Source organism: Ursus maritimus, unplaced genomic scaffold, assembly GCF_017311325.1.
Source record: "Ursus maritimus isolate PB19 unplaced genomic scaffold, ASM1731132v1 scaffold_27, whole genome shotgun sequence".
NCBI classification, from domain to species: domain Eukaryota; kingdom Metazoa; phylum Chordata; class Mammalia; order Carnivora; family Ursidae; genus Ursus; species Ursus maritimus.
In genome coordinates, this window is record NW_024425230.1 from 21,849,801 (window position 1) to 21,858,700 (window position 8,900).

Sequence of the window (8,900 nt, forward strand, 5' to 3'; positions counted from 1 at the left end):
TCGAAACCAGAAACTGGGTCCCCTGACCCCTGATTCTATGCTGCTTCCACATCCTGTCCCCTAAACGCAGGGTTCCTTACAGACAATGAGCACACACCACACTCCCTGCTGCGTTCAGGGTTATGCTGCTTGTCTTTAATAATGCAGCTTTGTGTCCCTCCAAGTCCCTAATTGGCTCCTTTTTTTTTTTTTAGATGTATCCATTTATTTTAGAGAGAACAAGAGTGAGTAGGGGGAGAGGCAGAGGGAGAGGGAGAGAATTCAAGCAGACTCCTCACTGAGTGTCGAGGCCCACGTGGGGGCTCAATCCCACAACCCTGAGATCAAGACCTGAGCTGAAATAAGAGTCAGAGGCTTAACAGACTGAGCCACCCAGGTGCCCCTAATTGGCTCCTTCTTATGGGATATCCTTTCAAGACATCTTCCATTTAACCCAGTGTAAAATTCTCAGAATGTCTCTTCTGCGGGATATCATACTCAACTCTGTACTTTCTCATTCTACATCCTACCCCTGGACAAAAACACTTTACCCCTGGGGAGATGGTAGCCCTGGATTTCACATAAATTACCCCTTACCTCTGCCAGCCAGGCTTTTCCCTTACCTTCTCATCTGATTTTTACAAATTATTGCTGCTGTTTAACATACAGATCATATTTGATTTAGAACAATACTTGGGTAGATAAAAGAAGTGAAGACGGTATACTCTCATATTATCATAAAAGGGAGGCGGAGTCATTCCCTGCTAATAGGGACGTGGCCTCTTCTGCTTCAGTCCAGGATAGTATTGGCGAGTATGAACTGGCAAGTTGGAGTCCATCTCTGACTAAGGAATCATTCAAGTATTTACTGAACTTTTTAGCACATTGTTTCATGGGGGAACTGGACAAACTGGAGGGGAGTAAGGCGGGAGAAAAACAAAGGACTACATTATGAAAGTTGTGAGATTTATGCAGTTACAAATGTCCAGAAACAGTCCCTCATGGGAAGGAGCTCAGAAATCTAGGGCATGAAGGCTGAAATTCAGGCAGTGATATTTAAAAGCTGAAGGAATTCTAATAAACCAGCTAGTGTGGGGGTACCTGTGTGGCTCCATTGGTTAAGTGTCCAACTTTCTTTTTTTAAGATTTTATTTATTTGAGAAAGAGAGAGAGAGAGCATGAGCAGGGGGAGGGGCAGAGGAAGAGGGAGAAACAGGCTCCCCACTAAGCAGGGACCCCCCTCAAACACAGGGCTTAATCCTAGGACCCCAAGATCGTGACCTGAGCCAAAGGCAGACGCTTCACTGACTGAGCCACCCAGGTGCCCCTAAGTGTCTGACTCTTGATATTGGCTCAGGCCATGATCTTGGGGTCCTGGGATTGAGCCCCATGTCGGGCTCCCCACTCAGTGGGGAGTCTCCTTGTATCCCTCTCCCTCTGCTCACTCTCTGTCTCTCTCTCTCAAATAAATAAATAAATCTTAAAAAAAACAAAAACAAAAATTAGCTAGTGTTCCTATACAAATCGTACCTTGGGGAAACCAAAGAGTTGGGAAGAGGGAGTTCTCTTTGTAGAAATATTCCAGCTAATAAATGAAGAAGGAATAAATTATGGAAATAAAACATCACCATCTGGCAAATCCAAATGAAATAAGGGCTTATCAATGGCTGCTAACATCATGAGACAAAATAACACTATGTATCTCCTGGCAGAAGGACACAAGATCACTATGGAGTATTCTTATCCCTCAAAATCTGAATCTGTCATATTTATAGATCCAAACACCAATATTAGGAAAGCAGAGTAGGGGCGCCTGGCTGGCTCAGTCAGTGGAGCATGTGGCTCTTGATCTTGGGATTGTGAGTTCAAGCCCCATTTTGGGCATAAAGATTATTTTAAAGAAATAAAACCTTAAAAAAAAAAAAAAAAAGGAAGCAGAGGAGAGAGGAGAATGTTAAAGGACCCCAGAAGATGGAACTGGCCAAACACAGAGCTGGGGGAACATTACAGGACAACCAGGTTTCTTCAACAAATAAGTTACAAGGAAAGAACAGAGAGAGGAAGAAGGGGGAGAACTTCAGATCAAGACTTGTAAGGAACATACCAACCAGTTGATACAGAGACCTTATTTGGATTTTGAGTCAAACAAACTAAAAAACAACAACAAAAGCAAAAAACATAACTGGGGACATGTGAACATTGACTGAACTATTTGATGACACTGTGAATCCCTGCTCATTTCTTTCAGGAGTAATAATAGTATTGTGGCTATGTTTAATAGAAGAGACACCTTTTAAAGCAGTGGTTCTCAAACTCAGAGCATGCATCACCGTCGCCTGGAGGGCTTATTAAAACCGATATTGCTGAGCCCCACGCCTTGTTTCTGATTCAGCAGCTCTGGGGTGGGAACTTAGAATGTGCGCTTCAAGCAAGTTCCCAGGTGACACTAATGCTACTGGTCTGGGCTCACATTTTGAGAACCTCTGCACTGGATTAACCAGATTTTTAGAATCTAATTACTCTTTCAAAGACAGAGTTTAGGTTATCAGCTGAGTTCTATCCCCCTGGGTTGCACTCGAACAGCATTCCATATAATGAAAGAGAATGAACTCTTGTTCCAAGGCTCAGGTAATCATTTAGTCTGAATTGCCATAGGAAGGCTTGAAAGAATACCTTCAGATCACTTTTCTCTTCCAGTGTGACACACCCAGCTCCCTCTTTAATCACTTTTGTCTGCCCTTTCCCCTTCCACTCCCCAGCACAGGATCCTGTAAGCTCCCTGGAACTTAGGCTACATCCCTGCATCATTTCCAAATTCAAAATGGGTTGATGTCTATAACATGGGGCGTCCAGTCCTACATGTAGTGTCTCAGAGACACTCTAGCAAATCTCAGAGCTGATCCGTTCTGTGCTGTTGTAGAGAAGACTGACAGCCAAATTTTGGCTCTTCTGTCCCCCGTGTGACCCAAACTGCGTTGTTCAGCGATTTCGGGCCTTAGGTTTTCAACAGGTAAAGAAAGAAATCTGTTATTATGAGAGAAAAGGTGATACCTGGAGAAATATTAGCCAGAGTTCCTTGGAGGAAAGACATTTCCAACAATACTAGAACACTGAACTTTAGAGACATTATTACTTTATAATTTAACAACAAAGTGCTTGTGTGTGTGTGTGTGTGTGTGTGTGTGTGTGTGTCTGCGCATGTGCATTAGATCCTCACAACAACCTTGTGAGGTAGGTAAGGTAGAGGCTGAGAGAAGGTAAAGTCTGGCCAAATTAAATGTCAGGGCCAGTGGTCAAACACCTCACCTTCTCAATGAAGTCAGTGTTCTTTCCAACACACTGCCTTCCCTCAATTTATTTCCGTTACATATAGGAATGTACTAGTGCATAAAATGAATGACTCTAAAAAAATCAGAGTTGCATTAACTTAAAACTAAAGGGCCCGTGACCCAGGCAATTAGAAAACAGGAGTTGTTTCCTTCAGCTAAATGCCAAGAAGGATCCCTGTAACATTTAACGTCTCAGCAATTTTGCTTCCATAGTTTTACAGTCCTCTTCCAGCTCCCTCTGGCTTGCTCATCGGGGGATATTTTCTATGCCTCGGATGGCAGCAAACCTCCAGTGGGAGTACCTCATTTGCTGCTGTACAAAGAGCTTCTGAAATTCTTTCAGCCTTGAAGTCACAAGACCACAAACATCCTCTAGGAGAATTCTGCCTTGTCATGGCAATGAGACATCTGGTGACTAATGTCTGCATAGCACTGGCTAGGGAGAGTGTTTTCTGTGTTATGAAATCTGTGTGTTCACACCCCAACTCCTCTAGTTGCAATCTAATTTCTTGCGAGTTCTGGGCTTGTGGGGCTGCACTAATGAATTCCTTATTGAGTCTTAAGGCTAATAAGTGTATTGAGGGTCTTTTAAGGGCCAGGTGTTATACGTACTGAGGGCTTATAAGATCTCAAATATTAATCATTAATAGTGATAATGTAGGCACATGTATCTCACCCTCTTTTAGCAACCAAGCATCAACCATCAAACTCACATTTCCCTAAGGTCAGTTAAAAACACTGAAGGAATGCCTTTTGTGTTCAAAACATTATTTGTGGCCTATAGGTTTATCCTCACCATTAAAGCATAGGAAAAGACAGAGGACAGACCAGGGCCCAACTTGAGCCACTGATGCCCATGTTCTCTATAATGGAGCACCTGGAGACAACAGAAATGAAAATCTGGAAAGGGGCAGAAGAACCACTACAAACCACTTCCTAGATCAAATGAGTATTTTGATGGCATAAGAGATGTGCTTTCTGACGGAAGCTCTTATCACATCTACTGCAGTGGAAAGGTTTTTCTCCTGTATGTGTTCTCTGGTGTGTGAGAAAATGAGAACGCTGATTGAAAGTTTTGCCACACTCAGGACAGTGATAGGGTCTGTCTCCTAAGTGGATTCGTTGATGGGTAATGAAGTGGGAGCTCTGGTTGAAGCTCTTCCCACACTCGCCACATTTGTAGGGTCTTTCCCCCGTGTGGATCCGTTGGTGTTTTATGAGGGCAGAGCTGTCGGCAAATCCCTTCCCACAGTTGTCACACTTAAATGGCCTCTCACCTGTGTGTGTCCTCTGGTGCGTGACCAGGTGTGAGCTCTGACTGAAACTTTTGTGGCAGTAAGGACAGCTGAAAGGCCTTTCTCCTGAGTGAGTACTCATGTGTGCTACAAAGTGAGAACTATCTCTAAAGCCCTTCCCACACTCTGGACACTTAAAGGGCCGTTCTCCTGTGTGGGTTCGTTGGTGTTTAACCAAGTCTGAGCTCTGGCTAAAACTTTCCCCACAGTCACTACACCTATAAGGCTTCACTCCTGTGTGGGTCCTCTGATGGGTGATGAAGTTTGAGCTTCGACTAAAGCTTTTATGGCACTCGAGACACGTGTAGGGCTTCTCTCCTGTGTGGGTTCTTTGGTGCATTATGAGGTGTGGCTTCCGCCCAAAGGTTTTCCCACACTCTGGGCACTCATAGGGTCTCTCACCTGTGTGGGTTCTCTGATGTTTGATGAGCGTAGAGCTGTCGCTGAATTTTTTCTCACACCCGCTGCACTGGTAGGGTTTCTCTCCTGTGTGTGTTCTGCGATGGGTGACAAGGTCTGAACTCTGTTTGAAGCCTTTCCCACACTCGATGCATTTATAAGGCCTCTCGCCAGTATGGGTTCTTAGGTGTCTTATGAGATAGGAGCTCTGGTTAAAGCTTTTTCCGCATTCTGCACACACAGGCTTCTTTCCTACATATCCATCCAGCAGCTTGTTTAAATCTTTCTCCTGTGGAAGGGGCTCCAGCTGGCCCTCTCCTGGTAGGGTTCCACGTTGCCCTTCTAATTCAAGGTCCCTCTCCCAGTTTTCTCCCCATCTAGGAGTATGAGAAATATCTTTATTGGCCCTTTCTGAGGATGTTCCACATTGTTCTGCTGCTTCTGAAATGTCCTGATTGAGTTTTGTCACCTGATTCTCAAAGTCTGAAAAATTAACAAAAGTAACAGGGAACAAAGTTAACCACTTATCAGGAAAAAACATCAGAAGGCAGTAAGAAAGATTGAGATTAGCACTTTGGCAACAGACTACACTTAATTTGACTTTGTGTAAAGTTTTCACTTCGTGAAAAGTTTTTTTTTTTTAATTTTTAAAAAAGATTTTAAGTAATCTCTACACCCAGTGTGGGGCTCAAACTCACAACCCAGAGATCAAGAGTCACATGCTCCACCAATTGAGTCAGCCAGGTGCCTCACTCTGTGAAAAGTGTATTGAAGTTCCTTAAGCTTATAGAAAACATACATTCCTAACCCCCCCCCTTTTTTAAAGATGGGATCAAGCCACATTTGGGGCTCCACACTTAGCGAGGAGTCTACATGAGGATTCTCTCTCTCCCTCCCCCCTGCCCCTCCCTCCACTCCCACACACTTTCTCTCTCTCTAAAATAAATCTTTAAAAACAAACAAACAAACAAAAATAAATGAATGAAGACTTTAAGGGCACCTGGCTGGCTCAGTCAGTAGAGCATGTGACTCTTGATCTTGGGGTTATCAGTTCGAGCCCCATGTTGAGCATATAAAGTTTACTTAAATAAAAGAAAATGAAGACTTTATTTGGTCTATTACTGGTTGCCCAAGAAGTCAAATTTAAACTTCTAATAGAACAAAAGTCTATGGCAGCATTCCAAATTCTTCATCTAAACAAGGACTGATGGCGCCTGGGTGGCTCAGTCGGTTAAGCATATGCCTTCGGCTCAGGTCATGATCCCAGGGTCCTGGGATCGAGCTCTACAAGGGGGGGGGGTCCCTGCTCATTGGGGAGTCTGCTTCCCCCTCTCCCGCTGCCCCTCCCCATCTCTCATGCTCTCTCTCTCTTTCAAATAAATAAAAACAAAATCTTAAAAAAAAAAAAAAAAAGAAAACCAAGGCTGAAATGCTAGATTTCCTCCCACTGGATAATATCCACATCTCACCCGTGTGACTTTCCCTTAGGATCTTCCTTGCCTCAAAATTTTGGAGTGGTAGCACCCATGGCTCTTCTTTCTGCTCCAGCTGGGAGATTATACTTGGTCTGGAAATCCTATACAGGAAGGTGAATATAGGATATTAATCTGAACCAACCATACAATGCCTGACCAAAAAGGCAAGCCCTCCTCCTTCCGTAAGTAGAGGAGAAAGCCCAGGAAGATGCTAAGCTAACGTGTGTTTGGTCTCATTGAAAGGGCCGCCGTGATGGAGTGATAAAGCAGGGCGATCTCCCCCAAGAGGCTGAGAAAATATCCCCTTTCCTCCCATTAAAACAACAACAACAACAAAACAACCAGACTTGGGTGATAGAAACTCTAGAGTGAGCACAATAATTCATCTCTGAAGGCACAAGGCTAAACCCGTGTAGAGATAATTTTATCAGAAACAATGCCGCCATGACCTCACCCTTAGAAAGAATCGGGGAAGTTGACTATAATGGTGAGCTTTAAACTCTTCCCAGAAGGGCAACAGTAGATACAGCCATGAGAAAAAGGCAAACACTTGTAAGAAAAAAAACAAAACAAAAACAAGCAAAGGATATAAATAGGCAATTCACACACACACACACACACACGCACACACACGCACACACGCAGCCTATAAATATGCGGAAAACCTTTAAGCTTACCATTAACCAAAGAAATCAAATAAAAACACTGACACAGTTAGGCAATATAGTATGGAGGCAAAGAGCACAAACCACCTAAGTTTCAATCTTAACCCTTCCTCTTACTAGCTGTGACCTCAGGAAAGTGACTTAAACTCTGTGTCTCAGGGTGTTCATCTGTAGACCAGGGATAATGATGAGACCTACCAAATAGTGTTGTTGTGAGGATTAAGTGGTAAGTCCTCAATAAATATTAGCTGTCACTATTATTTAACCCAGACTCTTAAATTATAATACCTACCATGATAGGTAAAATGTAAAGAGAAGGACACTTTCATATAGTGCTTGCAGGAGTAAATAATTCAATCTTTTTGGAAGGCATTTGGCAAAAATATCAAATACCTTAGAAATGTATCTATTCTTTGATCCAGAAATTCTAATTCCGGGAATTCTAAGGAAATGAAAAAAAGTTAAAAAAAAAAAAAAAAGGTTGTGGGATGCCTGGTTGGCTCAGTCAAAAGAGCATGTGACTCTTGATCTGAGGGTTGTGAGTTTGAGCTCCATGTTGGGGGTGGAGAGGACAAAAATAAATAAATAAAACTTAAAAAAAAGTTGTGCAAAAGATAGCAAATTACTAACTAATTATACTTTAATAAACAAGACCTAAAAAAGAAAGACAGTTAGCTAAGAGATGGTCATCACAATACTGGTGAAGATCTGGAAATGACCTAAATGTCCCATGACAAAGGAATAATCATATTTGATTAAGCCATATGAAATTGCCATTGTATAAGTTAAAAAGTGATTTAAAAATGGTCACATATATGGTTCAATCAAATGTAAATTGTTATATTCCATTCAATAAATTTCTAAGTGGTTATTTTAAGCAATGTATAGAAAACTATTTATTGTCAAAATATAGTCACAATACAATGTGTAAAAAAGTAAGATGCACAATCAAACATACAAGTAGGATCCCAATTTTTTTCTTTTGTTTTTGTTAATTACATATATGCTCAAAACAATGGCTAGAAGGACAGTAACTCTTCAGTCTTCGGTTTTCATTTTGTCTCTCTTTTGCTTCAAGGGGCGTATATTACCTATGAAGTAAAGCAAGGAGAAGGGGAAGCCATTGCATTTCAGAAAGAGCACTAGAGGTTTGTTTTGTCTGTTTTTGAAGTGACAGGAAAAAACGCAGCTCCCCCTTTGCCACAAAGACCTGGGTTGGACTCTCACCTCTGCCATTTAACTTTGAGTCTCAGGGTCCTAACCTGAAAGCGGGGGGTGATAATACCCACATCAAAGGGTTATGGTGAGATATTAACAAGACAATAAATATCAAAGATATCTGTGAGCCATAAAGTGCCATAAAAATGAAAGTCATTTAAAAAAAAAAAGTGGAAGTTATTCTTTTTCTGCCAGGGAGGCAACAAATACTCTCACAAAGAGCTGGAGGTCTAAGAGACCAACGTCCCTTGAGACTGCTCAGACCTGGACCCTCTCACAATATCTAAGTCTGAAATCTAAAGGAGAGTAGCAGCCTTACCCTTTGAGAGCCCATTCTTCTAACTGTGTTGGGTGGTATCCCTGAAGAGGATTCTCTAGGCGGTGTCCAGGTAACCCACTCTTCCCTGAAGTCCCCAGCCACATCATTAAGAGTCATCAGTTCCTAAAGCAAGAGACCCCAGTATGCGTCAAAAGCTCTCTGGACATTCTAACCATTGTCTCAAAACCAAAAGACAGCCCCAGCGGCCACCAGTATACCCT

General features: G+C 42.4%; 1 protein-coding gene across 1 annotated transcript in view; it reads right to left on the minus strand.

Annotated features, from left to right (window-relative positions):
- Positions 1–3,180: 3,180 nt before the first annotated feature.
- ZNF774 (zinc finger protein 774) overlaps positions 3,181–8,900 on the minus strand; it is an 8,123-nt gene continuing 2,403 nt past the window's right edge. The window contains exons 2-4 of the mRNA XM_008687798.2: positions 8,680–8,802; positions 6,472–6,578; positions 3,181–5,485 (exon numbers count right to left, since the gene is read on the minus strand). Coding sequence (XP_008686020.1) covers positions 4,245–5,485; positions 6,472–6,578; positions 8,680–8,786 — 1,455 coding nt within the window. The 5' untranslated portion in view covers positions 8,787–8,802 and the 3' untranslated portion in view covers positions 3,181–4,244. The remainder of the gene's footprint in view (positions 5,486–6,471; positions 6,579–8,679; positions 8,803–8,900) is intronic.